Consider the following 24,482-nt stretch of genomic DNA (forward strand, 5'->3'; position numbering starts at 1 on the left):
AATTCAAAATAATGTATGAAAGAGTAATTATTTTTAGAATTAATATGTTCTCGACTTATGTGCAACAGTTTAAGTTTGTTTACTGAAATTCAAATTTTTTGTGAGACAGTAAACAAAATATCCAACAGTTGATAACATGGACATTACAAGTCAAATGACTAATATGCTAAAAAAAGCAATAGAATCGTTAAAATCTTTCTTCTTTAAAATAAATACACATTGCATACTTTTAAAAGCACCATACAAAACGAAACAATATGGCAGTTTAATGATATACTACCCACCGAGGAGCCTACGGGCATTGAGCACGAGGACAAATACTAATAATCTATATTACCGAGACAAAATTAATCCCATATTATCAAAATCTGCTTTTATGATGAAGCCTTAAATCTCCTCTTTAATGTTAAAAATATATGCAACATACCCTCAAGAATTCTCAGGATATCTCAAGTTTCTCAGAGAATCTATAGGCTTTCAGTCCAATATGTTGTTGCTTCTGTGCCGCGCATGCTCACTCGTGCATAGACTCCCGATAGTATAATATGCTCTTCGATTGAGCACGCATGCCACACACGTTACCAGTTACTTGAACAGGCAACATATGAGTGAACATCATTGTTTAGCAAAAGTATCTCGCAAAAAAGTCAACAACCAGAATTGTTTTTCAATTTCAGTTTTAAAATAACAGTGAAATATTTATGTATTACAAGAGACTTGGAAGGGCTTGTTTAGATTATACACAAATTTGTTTAGATTATACACAAAAGGCGGAAATTAACCATCATACAAACTGGAATTCAACGCCAATAGCAAAAATGAGTTCATGGATTAGATTACAAGATTACAAAAAAATACTTCCGTGTAACGCTGTAATCAGGTTTTCTGACACTAGCATTGATACTGACACCGTATGTGGTTATTTTTGTCTTTTACCGAACTATTTGTAGGTACATGGTATCATAATCCTTATAATGAGAAAGACATGCGACTGGATAATAATACAGGGGATTGTACGACATCCGGCGAACAACATACGCTATAGACAAATCACTAAGCTTAGGATGTTATATGACGTCAATAACTATTATTGGCTATGTAGTTCACTGAGTGTTTTACCGTGTTCTTCGCCAGATTTCAATATAAGATCGGATCAGTATGAATGAACTATTTGACAGCTTTTTATAGGTTATGCGTTTAGTCTCACTTGTGGAAAATGGCTGAATTAACTTACCTTTGAACGCCATATTCTTCGAGAGAATTCAACCTTTTTATTTTTATTTGAATCTAACTCTTTTAAAGAATATTGGCATATTTTATTTGTCATATTTGGCGTGACAAATCAGTGTGTAAGTCATTATTCGAAATGTTAAGAACCCACCACAATGGCCGGCTCGACTTTTTGATCATTCTTTTTAAATCGTTTTCGAAAAAAACAAAAGAAATTCTTGTGCAAATATTTTAATTGAATCATACCATTGTCAGAAAACGCTGGCGTGTTTTAGCCCGGGTTCTATGTCCACATTTTCACAAACCGATTACATCACAGTGGTAGTTGCAACACAGTTGGGGTGATTGGGTGAATGGTATCACATTATTAAACATGTAATTGTGAGTAAAGTGTTATATGTTTGATCAATATTGCACGCTCGTTTTCACATTAGATTAGCAAATATCGTAAAATAACTCCGTTGTTTTGTTCAGTTAATTAAATACACAAATACGCACACGTTTTAAAACCGGGTACGTAATATTATTTAAACGAACATGCGCATTTGTTAGGCCCGTTATTCATAAAATATTGCTTCAAAACGCATTTACTGTTCATATATCTATGCTTATATAAACATATTGAACAAAAAAAAAATATACGGATATTGAAATGTAATAAAGATTACTTACGTTGAGAAACTAGCAGGTTTACATTCCATATTCGGCCGTGGTACCACTAGTATGGCGTCTTCACTTCCCAACAAACGCAAAACATATTCCCAAGCTGGTTATGAAGCACTAAATAATAACCCGAAGATATCGTAGAGTAGACAGATCAGACTCGTATATTACGTTATAGCATATGTTGGCGAGCCCTTAATCCACAGCGTTGTCAGGTGACATTTTATCGTCGGCTTCCTGATACTAATTCATCTATCACTTCTAATAAGTGCACTTATAATTGACTTTTTAAATATAATTGTCTGGACTAATAGATTTTGTAAAATCAATTCCGTACTAAAATGTACGTTTATGTTGACAACAAATTGTATTTCAGTAGGAGCTCTATTTGAGCGATACAACTGTCGGGAATGTGTTTAATAATAAAACAATAAAAACAAAAATGTGGTCGCCGGACAGGGATCTAAAATGGCAAAAGTTTTTCACTGTTTCTGAAATAACAGTTATTTCTTTGTATCTCTTTGACATATTCCTTGATATGAATCTTAATATTGTTACATTAAAAAAATCGACATTTAATTTAGTGTATTCCCAGTGTGATAAATGTTTATTTTCATTATGTACAACTTGAATGGGTGTTGGGGGCGCTATCTTTCACGAAATTAAATCGCAGTACAAGAATACACATGTAACGCCCGAGTTTTATTCAAGGCGGAGGTGAAAAAGAAATTTAAATCGCCAAAATACCATAAAACTATAAAATATATAGAATGATGAGATAAATACTAGTATCTATAAGCATTGATCTCATATATTTGAACTGCGGCATATTTACTCTGATAGTGACCTTTCCCCCAGATGAGTTTAAAAAAACAAACATGTATTTGTATGTTGAATACGGATAATCAAATCAAAACTATATATTACATATCAAACAACAACTTTAGACCATGTCCATTATAACTGTAAAATCAGATTTGAAAATATTTGCTGATTATATAAGTATTTTGATAAAACGTGACATGCGTTTTTAATCGACAATAATGCCTCGCGACGTGCCACTAGATATATGATTAGTGCTTCCTGTTCAGTGAACACATTTTAAAGTCTTATCCTAAACTTCTGTGGTAAAGTCAATATAAATAAATTCCCTAGAAAACAGTAAAAATGTGAGTAGTTTTATGTTCATCTTTGAAGATCTTAGGAAAAGATGAGCTTAGAAGAATACATACTACATGGCTTTAGTGTCAAGACAACGCGAGGAAATCTCTTGATGGAAAAGAAGTATTTTATTACAAGTTGTATTTCAGGCTATACAAATCACAGCATATTGGAACTGACATAGAGGAGGCTTAGAGGTTTCGCAGAGCAATTCCACGTGGTAACCTGTCCGGCGACATATCGACTACAGCACGACTTAAAAAGTACCCCCCTGAAGTGCATATAAATCATCAATGACAAATCGTTTTGATGATTTCATATTGGAAGTTGTGTCATTTCGGCCATTTAAAGGCTATAGAAAAGTGGTGATTAGCTAGTAGTTAAAGGCCTCAAACCCAGCTGACACGACGCATGCTTGAAGGCAGTTTACAGATTTATCTGTAGTCTTATGCTCTCATATGAAGCACTTATGCAGCCATTTTGAATTTTTAAAGTGGTGTGATGCCAACCAGCAAAGACGAGTCTCATATGTATTGTGCAGAAAATTACGGATACATTAGTTTCAGAATGGTAGTGATCAAGATTCTGCAGATGTAGCACATGAAATACTCATGATGCACTTCCACTACTCAGTGAATTCAAAATAGAGCGTTGAACAGACTCCCCAACATTGAAATAGTGTTCTTGGATGTATTTGCCGTTCAAATACTATTGTTATACAACTGCTAATTGCAACATACAATGACGCCTTATTTCTTTACTGCAAACCTTACAAATTACTTGTCTCCTTGATATGATGGAACTTCCTTAAGACATCTATCAAGCATTTAACGATAACTAATTTTCATTACGACAGATACCTCACATAAAAACGCAGACACAGTGATGCTCTTTTATACTGTGAAGGCAGATGGCGACTTTTCCACTGCCAATAATCTAGGAACAACTGTAGTAAAGTCATTCAACACTTTCACTACATATGTAACGTATTATGTCCTGTGGTTCCTAGTCTGCTTCCTTTCTTGCAAGCTTTGACAAGGTGTGACACAGACTCGTTAATCTTGTGAAAAAAAGGAATGTGGAAAAAAAAGATCCGTGGAAAGCAAAGAAATCATTGGAGAAGAAAGATTCCATCCCACTCCTTTTTAGTTTGTATGTCGATAATACAGTTTGTTGCAGCTCTATATATGATTCGAAGAAGCCATATAAAGGAAAACATGGTAATTTGAAACTTTGGTAATTTGAATCACATTGCTGGTAAGAATGTACCATTACACAGACAGCCCCATTGACACCTCAAAAGAACATTATATCAGACTCACACTTGGATGTTGGCCCAAATAGCTAAACCATAAATTTTTCACTAGATTAAAGTGGAAGTTTTTGATGAACCAACCTCTGCTAAAGTATTAAATGAGCGTCAGTGCTCATGCTGTTGACAAATACAATGTAGTAACAGTTGTACAAGGAACCAATCGTGAACCAACACTGGATGGGCTAGATGAATACATTAAAACAGCGTCCATTGTCGTTTAAATTATACAAAATTGGTCATGTCCCAATTGAGGTTGACTAATAATGAGTTGATTAGTGATATTTTGGAAGTAATCAATGACAGTATGCATCAAGTTTCGTAATTGTTAGCTTAGACATTTAGTTGAATGTATCCAACAATAAATTGTGGATTGTATTCGTCCTTTTTAACATCGACATACTTATACTACCCTTCATTTCATTTGCATAATTGAGACTACTTATTTTCATCTCCACTCAAGGATTTGATATTGTGTGTTTGTACGGTATTTCTGCTTTGTTAACAATTTAAACTTTACTCGTAACAACATCGTAATATATGTATTGTTATCATGCCGTCATTACAGCTGTATGCAGTTCAGTCACGTGAATTGATTCATATCTGTTGACTGTTATAAAAAACAACTACATAATGTAAAGACCATTAATTTGACATACTAGTATTACATTATAAGTCTGGACAAGGTTTCGAACTTGTGTTGCAACGTTGCAAAGTTAGAAGAGAATAGTTTAACGATAAAATCTGTAATACGGTATAAATACAGTATAAATGGTTTGTGGTTTGAATTGGTCTCTCTAATCTTCATGAACTGTTTTTTGACTAATTTGGATATGTTTGATGGTAAAAAATGCGTGTCAGAATTTATTAAAATGACCGTATATTCCACCAAATTTAATCAAATTTAAATAGGATTTTAAAAATAATATGGAAAAAATATTAAAATAAATTTCGCGACGTCATAAAAGACCGTAAAGAAAACACTGATTGAATCAATCAAATTTCCATCAACGAAGTTTATTAAGAGAAATAAAACGACATAAAAAGATAAATATCTCTACTAAAAAGCTGGTGCAACGAAGTTAATAGTTTAATAACCGATTTAATCAGACAAACGCCATATACATCAAATAAACGACTGTATCAGTTCGCCTCTGTCGCTCGGTGGCGCACTACTTGCTTCAACTTGTGCAGAAATGTTGAGTTGCGACCTGCGACTTCTACCTACATTCTGTCACTAGGAGGCGCAGTTTCAAATGAAAGATACTATTGTTGTAAACATGAATTCATTGAATTCAGTGAAGATAAATACATGCTCAATTATAATTAAATTAGAGAATTTTGTTGAATATTTAGAAAATAATTGATTTAAAAATGTGTAAAACATAATTAATATATAGCTTAATATATCATTCAGCAACAACAATAACAATAACAAGATTGGTTTGTCTCTTGATTCCCACCAATCACAGGCAGTGACTAAATGTATGGCTGCATTATGACCACAGATGAATAGCAAAGTTTAGAAAAAGAACTACAATAGTTTATACGCAATATGAATACGCCATGTATGTTGTTCTCATATTAAGCTATTATAAAGATATTCAGTGCTATTCAAATACCAGACTTCAAATTTGGCATATTTTGCAATATAGTTTGCCAAAGTAATTTTTCACAAAGAGATTATGAATTCTAGTACAATATGGCAACTCTCTAACGAACATTTAATGCATGTATGTACAACGCAGTCATCGAGTCTGTTACAGTCGTAGTGATGATGACGAGTATGTTGACAGGTATTGGAATATTAGAATACGGCAATACAAACCTTAAAATAGTGAGTAGTTCTCGCCGATATCTGTACACTATTTTAAACAGGTGACCAAACAGTGAGATCGGCACAGTCACTAAAAGTATTCAAGTGATATGTTAATACATTCGATTAACAGTCCAAGCTGCTGAGAGCGTGTTTTTATTAATAAGTTTCGATCCCATAAAAGTTACGGTGATCATCAATACGCCATATTTGCACAGAGAAAAACAATACAATAGAAAGAGATTCATTCCAAAATATTAGTTACATATTGTATTCAGTCTAACGCAATATAAAATGCGGATGCTTCATTTGATTTCGCAAATCAAGTTATTCAAGTTTGTTTGTTGTTTGTATACACATATCAGTGATTGTGGTCTTCTGGAAATGATGGCCGCTGACTGAGACACACCAGTATCCCGGCGAGATATGCGATACAAAATAATAACAAAAATATTCTGTCCAATACACAGGCTAGATAATACCATTCTTCGTCAAATGACATTCGCATCTAAAATATAAACACACACATTTACACAAAATGAATAGACCTTAAAGGCAGAATGGACGCCGAAATCTCGTTGAGTGCGAGAGAACCGTGTGCTTTGTTTTTGCACTTCGAAATATGAGGCAGAAACAAATCGGTTGGCTTCTCAACGAGATCTCGGCGGCAATTTGCCTCTAAATTCTATATTCGATTAAGTATAGTGCGCGTCTTAGTAACCTAGAATGGTCTGTGACGTGGCTCCGCCCCGAGAATACGCATGATTCTATTGCGTTCAAAAAATATTTCATTTCAAACTGCGCATGCACACGCAGGGTTACTTCTCGAAATTAATTAGGTAACTTGTCACTGGTAACAGTTATTATTATGCACAAATTGAACATTAGTACTATAGTGGAATATCAACGAGCCTCTGCATTCTCCATGAATTTCGTTAAATATCATATCATGAATATTATTGTGTGCAAATGAGACGATTTTTTTAGCCAATCGTGTCATGCAACTTCCCGCTGGAACGTTCTATGTTGCTTGGACGCGCGCCACTGTACTATGAATTGCTAAAGGCTATGCGCTGGCAGCAGTGGAACGGCGTTCGGAAAGCAGGCGAAGCCGAGAAAACACAAATTAAACTTTTAGATAATTCTGAGCAACCCTGAGTTTTGTTACACTCTTCAGAAAAGTTTCAACAACTAGTTCCAAAGTACCATTTCTCGAGAGTTTTCGGATATTTTTTTCACCTGTGATGGTTGCCATGATGAAAATGACCCCCCCCCCCCCCGTGAATACAATTCATATTAGAGTGTATACGGAACATATAGCGTACATACATACCAGCACGTATACAAGGGACATCAGGGCATATATACAACAAATCATAGTGTATACAATATATTTACCAGAGTGTATACAGTACGTACTTAGTGTATACAATACCAGAGTATATGCGAAACATGTCAGAGTGTATACAATACATACCAGAGAGACACTGTGTAGATATCTAACAGAGTATATACAAAACATATCAGAGTGTAACCGTCCGAATCGCACAGTTTCGCTAAAGCCGGCCATTCATAACCGACCCACGAACCCGTGCGTGAACGTGTTAGGAAAGGCTGTATTTCATCGCCGCTAAATCGAGTCATTTGATTGGGCGCGCCAAGGAGCTGGCGCCACCAAGTATGAGGACGATGGAATGTCTAAATATTTGTGCAAACAGTGTTTTAGTAAACTGACAAAACTGTCGAAACAGATAACATATTGACTTGTCCGATTCGGTCTTCGTTTCCTCAGATGCAGCACTAAGCGCTTTCTTTTGATGATCAGTAAGCTCGTTCAGAGAAAAAGCTAGCAACACGTCTATTTGATTCCGCCATTTTAATTTTATCAAGAATGTGCAGTTTCTTTCGTTAGTTCTGAATAGGTGATGCAAATGAGCCTAAGTGAATTTTATAATCATTTGAGGGCGTGCGACATACAGTAAATCGTGGTGCAATCTGCCAAGGGTATAATGTTGAGGCTTCGGCTAAATAAATGGCCCTTGGCTGGCGAAGATGATCAGAGTGTATACAAACCATAACAAAATGTGTACACAACATATCATAGCGGAGTGGAGTGCATGTGCTACGAATTAGGATGACAAAACAGAAGATTGTTAAATAAGTCACACAAAAACTGTTGCAAATTACCAATAGTTTACCGTCTTGTGGTACCCGTATGAGACAGTTCATCTGCATACGCTCATTAGGTCTATCACCATTCGCTTTACGAATGTCCGTATCAGCCAGCTGTGTCACTTCCTCACGGTCGCATCGCTCACTTGGCGTGTAGCTAGCCTTTATAGACGAGTCATGATTCAAACCCGGGGGCTTTTTCATACACAGACAGCGAGAAAGTGTGTTGATTAATAATTTCCTCGCCCACTTTGGGACTGGACGCGGTACGGTGAGCCCGTCAATCTTTCTTCCCATGTGGCATACATTTACGGTGAATGTGCTGGCCAGGGCGGCTAGGGCTGTTGCTACGACACTGAAAAGCAGGTAGTGAGCCGTTATGGAGTGGGCAGTTTGTGGAATAACGTTGACCAGCACCAATGTGAAGACGATCAGTCCCAGTACAATAGTAACGCACAGTTTCACCTTTTCTGGGTTGTTAGGCGGCAAGCAGAACGACAGAATAGTCAGCAGTGAGACAATCACTGATGGAGCTACAAAGTTCACCGTGAAAAAAGATGACTTTCGGCGGAACACCAAAGAAAACACCACGTCCGTAAACGTCTTCCCGTCGTAGTTTGTCACCTCATGTGGATTCGTATGGGAAGACACGTCTAGGAGTTCCCACTCGCCATTCTTCATGAAATCATGGAAATCGATATCATTCCCGATTTTCATCGTGAGTAAATCTTCGGTATAAGACCAGGAACCAAATTTTATGTTACAACGGTGTATATCGTATGGGAAATACGTCATATCCATTCGACACATGGTTTTTAGGATACGGGCTTCTTCCACGTAAATCTTTCCGTCGTATTTAACCAGCGCATTACCGGCGAACCGACTAGAATCGTCGCCCACTCTAATAATCAATAATAAAATAAAAAAGTCATTAAAGTAGCAACATGGGGAAAACAAGAGAACAATAATAACAGATATGCTACCGACAAATATTCGTCCAATTTTGACATTCGGTAATTAGAAAATTAAAATCTGACAACAAATCAAAACACAGTTTTTGTGTGCATTGGCACGCAAACTGCTCACAAAAAACTACAACTCCCTGAATTTATAGCCGGATACCTAGCAAAGCGTAAAACCACTTTAAACAAACACCAGTACAGCACAAATTTACACTGCCGTATTCGGCTATATCTAAGCTTTCAGGTGATGTATAGTTTGATATAGCAGCATGACATCAACTTTTAGAGAATGTAATGAAAATTATTTCTATACTGCTTATTTAAATCCATTAGTAAAATTTCCCACTCCGAGTTATACCAAAACGTACAGAGTCAGGGATTAATCATGTAATTAATTGACTCCAATAACAATATGTCATTGGCCAGAGACACAGTCAGCTTCGTCGGGAAATACGTTTACATCGATCAGTGAAATAGTGCTATTCGGACAATTGTATTAATGTGCGTTGTGTATATTTTTATATTTCCCAGCTTATAAAGTCACTTCTCGCATTGTGCTTTCGCTGATTTTTGTCTTTATAATACTGTACTTCATACTACTCGTATGACTCATAATTTGAAAATATGTACCTGACTCTATTTTACGGTAATCCAAAGGAAATGGCACACTTTCACTCAAATAAAAATCAGTGTTGTATTGTGACTAATGACATTATATATAGAATCTTTAATTTCTCTATATCCTCTCGAATGCAGGATACACACAATTCTTTACTCATAATGTGTTATGAAAAATTTAGTTAATCGTGTTTCTTCTCATGATTATTACCATGACCACAACCAATTTGCTCAACAGATTCAATATGAAAGACAGATTGACAAAATAAGTGATAGTGTCCAATATTTCTGGGATGCAATCTGACGGCTGACTGACAGCTTCCCATTTTTAGAACCAGATTATGCGTAGTTCAGTCACAAATAAAAAAACACACACCATACTGCAGTTTCAAAAGCGTCGTAGAAAATGCTACATATAGATACATTACAAGGCAGTCAAGACAAATCTTTCAACGGGACATATGTGTACAAGTGCATCTGGAGCAAAAATAAATATATGTCGATCGGAATACTTTGTCTTCGTACTTCTCGGTACACTGAAAAATACTCAGTGAGAACCAAACCTCATTCAGAAATTAAATTCCAATCGGCTTAAGAAAAATCTCTTCCTCGGGTGGCACCAAATTGTAGGTTTTTCAGGAAAGGAAATTATACGTAGCTGTTTTAATGTACGCTATGATGTAATAAAGTGCGCCAAAAACAAGATCTATATTCCGATCGAGATATATATATATGCGTACATATATGCCAATTCCGGAATAAGCTGAATATTTTATGTACATTGTTTATGTTAAATGATTTCCTAAATATAGCGATTATTACCAAAATGTCACACGTATTACTACATTCGGCCGTGAATATGACACGTATTCCATTATACACCTGTACATATATCACACATACTTCGATATACGCCCGTCTATACCACACGCATTCCAATATACACCCGTACATAGCACACGTATTCCAATATACACCCGTACATAGCACACACATTCCAATATACACCCGTACATACCACACATATTCCAATATACACCCGTACATACCAAACGTATTCCAATATACACCCGTACATAGTACACGTATTCCAATATACATTCATACATACCACACATAGACCAATATACACCCGTACATACCACACGTATTCCAATAGACACCCGTACATAGTACACGTATTCCAATATACATTCATACATACCACACATAGTCCAATATACACCCGTACATACCAAACGTATTCCAATATACACCCGTACATAGTACACGTATCCCAATATACACCCGTACATACCACACATAGTCGAATATACACCCGTACATACCACGCGTATTCCAATAGACACCCGTACATACCACACGTATTCGAACATACACCCATACATTTCTAATTTTTATTCGCAGGTATAAAAAAGATATTTACATTTCTGTTATTACATGACTAAAAAGGATAAAAATATAGGTTTACAAGAAAACCAAGATATCAAATTCGAATAAATATGACGAGTAAGTATTGTTCAGGTAGGTAGTAACGACACTATTTAAGTATTAATCGATTAATTATAAATAATACAGTTCTCATGGTTATTAACAAGTACGATGATGATTACAATGTTCATAAGGGTTTTATTTCAAATAATCCGGGTAGACGAGTCTATCTTCTGCAATGGATGCCAGCGCATTGTTGTTACACCACCCCACCGGTACTTGAACATACACCCATACATACCACACGTATTCCAATATACACCCGTACATACCAAACCTATTCCAATATACACCCGTACATACCACACGTATTCCAATAGACACCCGTACATACCACACGTATTCGAACATACACCCATAAATACCACATGTATTCCAATATACACCCATACATACCAAACGTATTCCAATATACACCATATATACCACACGTATTCGAATATACACCCGTACATAGCACACGTATTCCAATATACACCAGTACATCATCTACGTAATGTAATATACACCCGTACGTATCACACGTATTCCTTTATATAACCGCACGTACGTCACACGTGTTCCAATATACACTCTTACATACCACACCCTTATTCCAAAATATACCCCTACATACCCATTAAAATTATAAATATCCGGAATCCATATAACATTTTCAGGAATGCGAAGATATTTTGTATTGTCGTATTTGTCAGGGTCCCACTTTAGACGGTGGTCTGACCATTCCTAAAATGTAATAAAAATATTACCTTACGATTATTATACATCAGACATTGATAATAAAACTTAGAATCCCGCGCGGATATGATGAATGCGTTACGGGAGGGTTTGGATGTGTTATTGAGGCGTTCGTGGATTATGGTCAAACAGTTTGCACCATTTTTAATCCTATATAAACTGTTCACTTTACTTAGTAATAATAGGAACAATTAATTGCGAGGTAACGATCGTTAGAGTCGCGAAACGCGTACATGCTCTCGGTAGATGCTATCTCTCTGGATAAATGCAAATAGGGAAAATGCTGTACTCTCCTAATAACCTAGTATTCAGCGTCACTTGATATGAACCCCATACAGCCTTCTAGAATACTTCATGCTGTATTCTACACTCGTATTTACCCGATAATTATAAAATAGATGTACGCTTGTGCCGGGTTCAACAGTATAATTTATTCTTTACATATCTGTTTCAATTCAGCGATGCAAACACATCCGTGTTACGAACTGTTCAGAATAGTGGTTTCAGAAATAGTCGATATGTTCCAAGGCAGCATTAAACCGTTGATATGTGTTGGACGTAGTTTTATTGCAGCTTCCCATGCATTCGTATTAGGTCGATACATGCGTGCTGCCAATAATAACAGTTGAACATGACTACTGTATAGTTGTGATATGCATGATGTCAGATTCACAGCAAATATAAATTGAAGAAAGTATAAACAGCTGCATTTAACGAACTTCCATGTTAAAATGCTTTTCAAATACTTACTTGCACGATCGACTGATATTTGATGTCTGGGCGGCGTGGCGTAGTGGCGAATCTAATCATGTCACAGACTGAACGATGCAGGGTCGCCATAACAGATACAATTTATTAGAGCGAAATCTCAACTTAGTGCTATTTCGTAAGATCGACAACAACGATACAAATAATAGCAACTTACAATTCACTGTGTGGTATAATAGTTATGGGATTGAGTGAATGTTTACACTCGCCGCTATACCCGCGGTATTTGCTTAATGTGCCTACAAATCAGTCAAAATTTACACTTGCCCTGTTTTTCATATATTGAGTACGATTTTGTACAAAAAAAGCGGGAAAATGAAATTCGCAATATGTATGCGTAACCACCATTTCAATCATATTCCAAAGGTTAGCCTTGTTTTATCGACCCTTTAAGAATAGACGTTACAAATATGAAGGGTACACGAGAGCTGACGACAATGCCCAAGCTGGCGACATCACAATTTCTTTTTGTTTTAATAGCAGCATAGCAAATGCATTTGATTCTGAATTATTGTTGAACACTTTACAATCCACAATTTCCTTTGTTTTTATATAACCACTGTTTATTTATGGGCTGTTCACCTTTTATGGCGAATAGAACGGAAATAATATATTTATGATAATGTACACAGCCCATATTGACAAATTCTTTATTTTATTTTCAGTGCCAAGGAGGTCCATACAAAAATTGTTCGACAAACCTGGAACTGTTTGTTGTTTACCTTTTTTTATTTTTCGCTTTTCTCTAATTTTATGTTTTGTCTCATTTGATCTGTACCTTATCCTATTTAATTAGTGCAACAAATTGCAGTGATGACGTCATACAATCATGGCGAATAATCTACAGTGCCGACGCTATGTAATTCACTAGTAGAGATATTCCACGCATTGTTAATGTCAGCTAACTCCCCGTACAGTACAACCCTCTCGAAATGTTCTTACGTTCATCATTGGTTGGTGGTCGTCGTTTATTGTTCAAGTATTACTTCTGCATCTGTACTAGTAAACAAAAACACAAACACGCTTCTCTTGCTATAAGATTCGAGAATGCAGATCGCTTATTGGTCGAACTGTAGAAATCATAGGCCAGGCGGTGAAATAGTTAACAAGTTACAAGTTGAATGCAATTGCCAGCAACAACAATTCTAGGTCAAACTTATACGCAAGTACAAATTTCAATACCGGTCATAATATCAACGCCAATCAAAATTTCAATGTAAGGGAAAGTTCAAATGTAAATGTAAAAATCTCAAAACAAGTGAAATGTTGAATGCAAATGGCAGTCACAAATTCTATCGCAAAATTAAAATCAAAATTTCACTGCTAGCAGATGCTACTCAAAATTTCAAAATAAAATAAAATTTTGAATGGAAATACAAATAAACGTGACTCTCCTCGGTTGTCCTTACCTAAGACAATGTGAGTTAATTGATAAAAAACCCAAACAGCGCTAAATTTGTCACGGGAATACAATATGTTTATGTTTAAATAAATATTCAATATGGAGGCGATAAGTGCACGTGTTTGCATTGGATTTGCTACATAAGTTAATCATACTGTCGTTGTGTCATTGCGTATGGTAATAGTTAATGCTATCCAGGCACGGCGGCAATAATACCTTTGATACCCAAGGCATTATGGCAAATATCACCGAGCTTAAGCGCCTTGATTAAGCTTTCCAATTCGGTATTACTTGAGGAAATGTATTAACGTTGATTCGTTTGACACTTGACTGACAATATAATTTAGCGCAAACACCGGCTTACTGATGCCAAGCAACGCAGCAACAGAGAATTTGTGATCGCATGCGTCAAGTTTCGATAGCCATGTAATCATTCATATACAAGTGCAATCCCCATCACTAATTAACGCATTAGTAGAATTCTTTTTAACATGAGCCGGCCGAGTGAGAAGGTTTAACACAGACCTTGACTGATCGTAAATCGATTCGATAATACGTCTACTTTCACAACAATGCCACAGATACAGCTGACACTGCCGTTCCACAGACAGTACACCAAGAAGTGTAATTAAAATCTATTTTCAGAATTCCCTCGATTCGTATCTTCGAAGATATTGTGAAGTATGTTAATTGATTAATTGATTATCCATAGACTGCTGCTAGTAGGATGTGCCTACCTTTTTGATATCGTATTATTTAGTGTTCATTATGTTCCAATTGTTCTGATTAGTACATCGTCATTTATCTGGTTGACAAATGTTAAATTTTCCAAACAATACATATATGAGAACACGAAAACACGCAAACAACTATCTTCTACAATGTTCTGATCTGTTTTGTTATTTCATTTAAAATCCTTTATTTACAAAAGGCTGATACCAAAAACTCAATAACAAAAATATCAGAAATTACAATTACTGGAACACAACAATTATAAAAAAATCTAAAGCTGAATTAAATTACAGAGATTCTTTTAAAATTTAAACGAGGAAACAAAGAAGGAAATCCTAATTATGGATTGAATATAACTCCACAGATGAAGCCCGGTGTAACTAAATCTGTGTTCCATGTATTTGGTTTTAATTTTGACTGACTGGAACTCCGTTGACAATCTCGTATTATGAATATGGTTGTCGGTTTTAAAGTGGTATGGACAATATTGAGGAGCATGGCCATTTATTGATTTATACATTGTACAATTTAACCGTATTGCATTTTTGCTGTCTGAAAATATACCTTAGACCTAAAAAGCTGCCGAGATTTGTTGAAAGAGAGAGCGCCTTTAAAACGTGTTCCATTTTTTCTCGTCATCGCGTCCAATGTTTCTCTGATCTCTGACAGGAGAGAATGAAACAGTATTTTGTGGAAACAAACAAGTCTCGTTGCTTTCGCTTTACAATGTCTTATTGTAGTGACATGTATAATTCATAAGCTGGACTAGATGAAGTGTCTATATCACCGTTATCAATATGTTTTGTTTTATATTTGATTATGAGTCAAATATGAATCTAGGCAGAGTGCTTTCTGTTGTATCTTTAATTTAACTCCTTGCGATTGTTATTTAAAATCTTGATGATATTACTGTATTTGTCTGTTTTTGACATTTCCCACCATCGGTAGATTAAAGATACTTGCAAATTAATTTATAAAAATTGATGGATTGTCATGTGTTTTCTGTACACTGAAGCTTTGAATGCTTACACGTAAGATGTTTCTTTTCGAATCAATATAACCTCCTTATTCAAAGCTTATAGTCTTTCCTAACCCAAGTATACGATTCCAACAGTGATAGAATCGTGCAAGGTATATATACAATAATATTTCTTGTGTTATATTACGATTGAGTGTCCGTATATCGACCTTATATAATCCCCAATTTGGAAACCCAGCGTTGTAATTTAAATAAATCGTTTAAGTAAACACCGCAGATACCATGGCTTTGTGATGTATTTATTTAAGAATTACTATTAACGAAGTTGTACTCAGATTGAATACATTTAGCATGAAACAAAATGTACGTTTTTATCTAGTATCCTGTGTGTGATGAAGGCTGGTTGAGCGACTAAGTCTTGGTCTCATTGCGCATACGTGTTTGAATAATTGAAACAAATGGATAAACTGGCAACATTTATGAAAGTACAAATTTAATGGATACACGGCAGGATAAATACTATGACAAATCAAAGTAAATACACGGTGGCCAAGGGGTAAACGCCCCGTAACGTAAAACTAGGCGATTGGGTCTCATACACAAGTCACGCACGCAGTACATGTTCACCTTGATTTGACATAGTATTTACATTGCCGTTGATTTGTTGTTATTTACTTGCTTTATTTTCAGCAACTGCTACAATTTTACAATTTTTTTGCAATACTTAGTCACAGTTCGAATATGTGTTAGAAGATTTGTTTTACTGTAGTCCAATGCGGGCATCCTATATTTAAATTAGGAATTTATATATTTTGAACTTATATATATAACTTATAAATATCAAAGATGCAAATTATAATTTTTTGAACGATGTGGAATGTGGAGATTCAATGTTGTACATGTATATGGATATAAACACTGTAGGTGCCTGCCATGTTAGTGCTTTATTTATGAAATATCGGGAAGGAATTACACTTTTTTTCAACCATCTGCAAAAGCTTCAAGCCACATTTTTTTTCATCACAAATCATTACAAATTTTCAGTATTAATTCGATCATAGATTAAATGAGATTTTGTTATCTCAGTACTTTACAACGACGTCATTTCCTGCTGTAAATTACAAACCGAATTAAAAACATTATAAATCAGTGACAATCACGAGGAAATTACCGGAATTGACGCACAATGACCATGTGTTCGGACAAGCGAAAACCTACGGGTTTCAGCAACACGTGGTATGTCATTCCATCTGCTAGTTTGTTGTAATATTATTCTGTAACACCACTGCACGCAGTCGAAGCTGTAACTTAAACAGCACGGACTCGGGTTACATCCTATGCTTATTAGTTTAAATAATTACAATGGTAATTTATTTTAAAACTCTCAGTTAGATGGGATGTTTTCGATTCTACATTTGATTTTATATGGCTGTTATTCTAGAGGGCGAAATTGTGTAATCTGCCAATGAAGATGGCATTTTTAGTTTATCAACATCGATTCAGTAGATCGTAGAAGCAATGAATGCCGTGACTAGTGTAACCCATCGAATAGTGTTTCATTCTCTCCCGAATTAATTGACGTGGGCAAACACGAATCTCGAGACTCTGTCGCTCTATACGAGTTTTCGAAAGCCATTAGCATTCTAATATCTATTGTATACTCCTAATATTCAATATTCAATGACAATCAGTCTGACTTGATATTGATTGACTCGCAGCGCATACATAGATATTTACCACTGTCTAGACTTGTAAGGTGGCTGTTAAGTCGTTCTGTTGAATTTATAGTCTAAATTCAGACGTTGGCATGAACTTTATGTAGACGATTCCCTGGAAAAGTTAAATGGTTACTATGGATTACACTGTGCGTTAAATACAGACTGATGAGAGCTCCTACACTTTTTGCTTCGAAAATGACTGCTTTTACAAAATATGAGATCTCAATCTGAATTGGTGAACTGATAATAACTTTGCTCGGTGGCTCATGCATAATAGTAGCTCTTTGAAGTTGCACTTTTCACGCTTAGTTGACGTGGATTAAATATGGATGTATCATTGAAACTAGAGCTACTGCCAAATGCAATGGAAAATGGAATCAATAAGTACACGCACAAAGTAATTTCATCATAAACACGCTTGAATTGTCTGTTATACAAGGCAGAACGTTAAGATCTCCTGAGTAAACTGAATCCAAGTTTCATTACAACACTCTTGAGGACACAATACAACAGTAGTTCTTAAAACCACATGTGGATTGAAGAAAGATATTCGACTGTAATCGGGTTGGGTGAAAACTCAATATGCAATATGCATCATTCTATTCTATTCTATACCATTCTATTCATGGGTTATAAATGGTCAATTATAACCGATTGTCGCAAAACAGAGAAACACAAAGCAAAGACATGGCAACTACATCTGACAGAAAGTGACATGTTTAGACGTGGAAACCAATGAACGCGGTAATTCCGCTGAATGTGAAATATGTAACGCCATATGCTCCTCGTTAAAATGGACATTCAAACAACATCATATGCGAAGTAATTCACTGGGAAAAATATTCTTACACTGCTTACTTAATTATTGTCTAATAACGTCATACTTACCTCTTGCAATGCAACATGGGTAATAACAGCTTCATTCTTTACATCCTAAACAAGAAATGGAAAACAATAAAATATAAATATACATAGTTCCAAAAGATGGCGCCGTCGTTGACCTTTATCCTAAGGGGTGTTGGTCAGAAGCAGCGCCTTCTGGTGAAGCTAGTGTAATGGCGAAAATCAGGGATTTGTACATTTTGGATTGGGTTAGCTTGCACCTCCTATGTCACCATATACGAATATCTAACTTGAATAATTCGTGAACATTTTTATGTATAAGTTGAAAAAAAATCATATTTCAGTGGCAAACATTCTATTGTAAACAAATATGTTATCTGAAACAATAGTTAATAAGAAAAATTGGTATATTTCACTCTAAAACAACAATATTGAAATTAATCAACAATTTGTCATTAAACTACACCAGGGTTTTGCAAATGACTGATTACATCTGTTTAAACACGACGCTTATCTTGAACAGAACCAGAAATAAGATAATAGTGCATTGCACTATAATCATTGTAATTGATACAGATAGGCCTATTATAACAGTATCTTTGCTTTCCACATGACACGTTACAAGAGTAATTAACTACAAGACCTGATACGACACTTGATATAGTAATGAATACTTAATACCGCAAATAATTGGGTTGAAAACTTACATTATTAATATACTTTGCGTGTTATGTCTTGTATTTAGGAAAAGATCCAATGTTATATAGCAAATAATACCAACAAAACCAAAGAAATGAATGTATTGTTAAATATTGTTAATATTTTAACACGTGCACAAATCCTAGAAAAATATGACATGGAATATATAATAGGATTAAAGTATAATCATATTTATTTAAAGTATATTCATGTTTTAATAATTTAAGAGAAAAGAAGATCATAAAACACTGTTCATAGCCAGTTTTCTCTTATAATCCACAGCCCACGCTTAGGCATTTTCACCTAATATCATTATGCCACACTGCAAAGGTTATCTCATCGATCATCTGATAAAAAAGCAAACATTAAATTAATTTTATAATGCACGGGTTCCATGCGATATCCTAGTTAGAAAATTGACCGGATATTGCGTGTTTTTTGGGTTTTTCCCAGGAAATAAATATTAGTACCTATTTGGTATTACGTATCACAGGATATGATGTGCTGATCGAAGAAAGGATTTGAAGATGAAATCTATAATTTTGTTTTTTAGAAATCCCCTGCATAAGCATAATCACATTTCTTGTAAAAAAATATAATATACGCGCAGTGGTACTCTTGAAAAAAAAATTAAAGCGCGGTGGTCGTCGTGCAGTACGTGTTTGAATTTCATGTACTGCCGCCCTTTAAACGTTTTGAATTTAGCGCGCACGAGACGCGTTATCTTAACTGATGTGCACGGCGACGTATGGAAACATGTAAATTTACACAGTAAAATAAATTTTCTAACGTGAAAAATGAATGTAGATCTCACGAGTCTTTCAAATATTGATTTACGTATAAGTCCAGGGAGCATCGACCTCAATCACTTGTTACCATTCAGAATACATATATTCAACAATCGACATCTAAGTAATTGTAATTCTACAAACAGCAAATACCTATAGCCCTGGTAGAGCTGAACTCGGTGCACTCCGTTGCTTAAGTAGAAATGTTAGCCAATGCTTACTAAATCATAGTAATTTTAAACTTCACAACTATACATATGTGCAACGATTGCGTTTCATATATATTCTCCAACATATTTACAAAATTATTAATGCACGGGGTGAAACAGTCCGAGTCGCCTGTTATACTAGTATATTGCACTGTATATTGTCATGATCTATCATTTTATGACTCCAAACGTTAAGTCGGTAGCTGTATTATAGTCGATTAGCTGGAAGCAAGTTTTATAATCCGGATATCATTCATCATCATCCCTCCGGTGACATCGACGACGTCAACGTTAAGCTCGATTTTTTTAAGGTTTTTCTTAAGGTTTAACATCTTTGTTCCTTCTCTCCACTAGTTGGTCAAAAACACCGATAATCAGGTTTTATGGGATTCAGTTTGGTTTAACCCGACGGATATGTCAATATATAAACTAAGACTGTCGATGGATTATATAAGGAGCTTATTAGGATTTAGATGTCAAATGCATTACATTAACGCGGTTCAAGTGCATTCTCAATTCAGGAACTTTTCACAAAAGAGTCAATGCATTTTACAAATTACTGCTTTATAATTTGGAACATGATACGTCAAGTTCATCGCATTACGATCAAACGAGTGTAACGCACATTTTTTTTTTTAATTTGTGACGGTACCGACAGCCTGGCCCACATGATCGCTGCATCATTCCCAGGCTAACTACATTGACAGCACATCGATATCTACATAATATAGTTGTCATGCATGATAGACTTTTTAAATCATGCGAGTTCCTCTCACAAACACCTCAATGTTCTATACCATCTTAAGGTTTTTGGGACGACACAGAATAGGTTTTTAAAATAAATAAATAAATAAATAAATGAATAAATGAATGAATGAATGAATGAATGAATGAATGAATGAATGAATGAATGAATGAATGAATGAATGAATGAATGAATGAATGAATAAACGAATAAATAAATAAATAAATAAATAAATAAATAAATAAATAAATAAATAAATAAATAAATAAATAAATAAATAAATAAAACCATACTCTCCTGGTAAAACATAGTCGTGAACATACAATGATCGACGGTTTCACGTTTATCTCTGTCTGATAGAACCTTCGGGCATACAATCTGTGACTCTAATTGAATCCGGTCGATACTTTATGACCGACGAGTTTGTTCCATGTTGGCAAAATATGTTTGTAATTGTATCAGCGTCCTAAGCGTATTTAATGAGTAAGCGGTACAGCACAGACAAACACTATATACGACTATTAGAGTTTTTGACAATTACGTGAAATAGAATCGCCGCTAAAGGTTGTGCTATCGAAAATGTTATACAGTTGTATTACATGATATATGCATAATACATGTATAATCATATGAACGGCTCTAATGGTGTTCATTTTTGTTCAAATCCACCCAGACAATTTATATTAAATAATATACAAATTATTACTGCAACTATACATGTAGCTTTATAGTCGTAATGGACTAAGTGTATTTGTATTATATATGCATCTCTCATAAAGGCTATTCAACTATGACGACAGCAGAGTAATGTGGAAATATCATAATTTACCGTAAAAAGTTAAAAAATACCTATGTCTCTATCGCGATCCTACAGGATGTGTCAATGATTAAATTGAATCGATAATTTCGTCTCATCTGTCTACATGTCTGCTAATTATTTATGGACGTATGGAGAGGCCGGATGCAATCACCATTACGTAATTATATTTTGTATCTACTGGCTCATCGAAACGCCATAACAGAACTGGGTGTTTCTATTTCTTTTTATGTAGAAACCGATTTATCATGTTCTACTATGTGCCTCTATCTTTGCCAATTCACGCTCCTTTCTCTATTATAATTCAGTGTGCGTACAGAGAGTCTGATTATAGATGATGGCAAACACTATTCTATCCTTATATAACACCATTCATAAGATGCATTAAATACCAAATACCCAATCTCTGTATACGTCTTGCATGGTGTCGTATGCTTTGTCATTTCCATCGACAATTTTTCCTTCATAAATATATCTCCATACATTTTGATTGATTTCCAAATTAGTCAAGTGAAGCTATACCTAGGGTTGAATGACCTGGAAGGCGCGTTCTAAAACAAATGGGGATATCTGAATGTCGCTCTGGAAATGGGAATATTAATAAAAAAAAGTGTAAACATGTTTTGTCTCTGGATTGCAACATATAAATTAACTTCTGGAAAAGAAGTACTTAAGATTTGCATGACGGATGTTTCGGAACCTACAATCGTCAAATCCAAGTCATATCGTAGGATAGTATCAAGGCCATATAATAGTGTTTATTAGCTCATTGGTTGTAAAATGACGTGACGTACTCACCACATCCACTACTTGGTAGAAACTGAGTCCCATCGTCACTATTATCGGGTTCGTACTTTGGTTCATAGGTAATATCATTCTATTATAACCATCAAGTAACTGTTCAAGAAGTCGAGTTTGTGTCTCAGCAACTGCGCATTCAGCGTCTATAAAAGAAATACATTGTCAATTATAATTATAAACACGATATGCCTGTCCACTTGCATTTAATGAATATCTAGTATGTCATAGGTCCATTAATGCTACACTTACATAAAGTCATATCAAACTGTTGAAGAAATGGTAGGAATTACTGAAATATTTGGTCAATGAATGTACTAGTCACTGCTTAGAACTATCACCTTATCGTTGGTGGGGGTGTTTGCGCGCTTCAGTAGCTGGAGAGCTATGCCGTCGGGAGTCTTGTAATCCTGGTAGGATCAGCCAATGCAGAAAGGTTAACAGGTAGAAGCCAGACGAAATATAGTATTCTGGCCCTCCAGGTATGGACTGATGGCCCATTCCTATAAAAAACATAGTTGAACTCTGGTGACCTTGCCCTTTGTTATATAATATAATTCCCTTTATCATAGTTTGTTTCAATATAAATATGCATTGTCATGTTTAATTTTGAATACAAACAAGTTTTGGGGTTAAACCAACAGTGAGGAATCAGTCTACCGAATGTCCTTAAAAGATGTAAATATCTTACAAAAACATTTTGGTGCCTTATTTGTTTAATTATTTTAAGGGACATAATTTCCAGTAATTCAGATATTTTAGTATAAAAACAAATGCTTCATCGCAAAAAAAAGTGCTGCATTTAGACGTGAATAGATTCATAAAACATGCAAGATAACAAAAAATCTTAGCTGGCTTTTGTCCAAGTATTTTGTACAGGTGTCTGTCAAAAATTAATGATTCACTGAGACAAATGTGAACTGCCTCATTGTGTGACTACTGTATTATATGAAAAGTAAAAAAAAAAAACCTTTATGAATAGCTATCATGTTGCAAGCTCTGCTTTGTATGCAAATCAACTTAAATAGTTAGTTGGTGTCCAGTGGAGGGAGAAGTCAACAGTACTGTTGCCTCCCGAGAATCTACATCTTCAAACACTGCAATCTTTGAAGTGCGTTTTTAAACCAGTATTATAAAAACTATATCATTCTGTTCTAATAGCTGAAACATATTGCTGTGAGTTTTCATTTGTCGAATGAACTGTTTGTCAAATACAGAATACATATATTTTAGAACAATTATCTTTTTAAAATGTGGATGAAATGTTTTGCTTTTTATGTATTTTTTATGTATTGTTTTTGATTTGATAACTTTGAACTAAACAGATTTTCTACTACCTTCAGATCTTGATCAAAGTTTGGCACCCAGTTCATAGGAGTGCTTATATTGATTTTCTGACATCTTGTTTTCTGTAAAGATTTTATTGGTAGGTTTGCAAATGTGTATCAGACTGTGCAATCTCTCCATGAGTTGGTTTTGAAACCCAGTATGGGATTCTGAGATACATTACCAAGGATATTATTACAAGATAAATCATTTGCTTCATTGAACACATACAACAATGCATCATATTTCCACTGAGATAAGTGACCTTTGATGTGTATCACCAGTGATCAGTCAAGTAGAAACAGCCAAAATATTTTATCAGATTTTCTCAATTTTTGCATGATATTTTCATACAGGACATCTGTTGTTCAAACTCAGGGAAGACTTTATACTTATGAATAAGGTGACCAAGTTTGATGAAGTTTGGAATAGAATTAGTAAAGTGCAATACACACAATAACAATTATTAACGACGACAACGACAACGACAACAAC

At 35.1% G+C, this 24,482-nt stretch overlaps 1 protein-coding gene across 1 annotated transcript; it reads right to left on the reverse strand.

The window, feature by feature from the left end:
- Nucleotides 1–6,543: 6,543 nt before the first annotated feature.
- Nucleotides 6,544–22,923, reverse strand: LOC102801527 (neuronal acetylcholine receptor subunit alpha-6-like). The gene is made up of 6 exons (XM_085492992.1): nt 22,914–22,923; nt 22,662–22,807; nt 18,651–18,695; nt 12,042–12,151; nt 8,370–9,255; nt 6,544–6,690 (listed from the first exon to the last, which is right to left on the reverse strand). Exons 1-6 carry the CDS (start codon nt 22,921–22,923, stop codon nt 6,544–6,546), a joined length of 1,344 nt encoding a protein of 447 aa, XP_085349118.1.
- Between the last annotated feature and the right edge of the window lie 1,559 nt (nt 22,924–24,482).

Source organism: Saccoglossus kowalevskii, chromosome 18, assembly GCF_978046115.1.
Source record: "Saccoglossus kowalevskii chromosome 18, keSacKowa6.1, whole genome shotgun sequence".
Classification (NCBI taxonomy): Eukaryota; Metazoa; Hemichordata; class Enteropneusta; family Harrimaniidae; genus Saccoglossus; species Saccoglossus kowalevskii.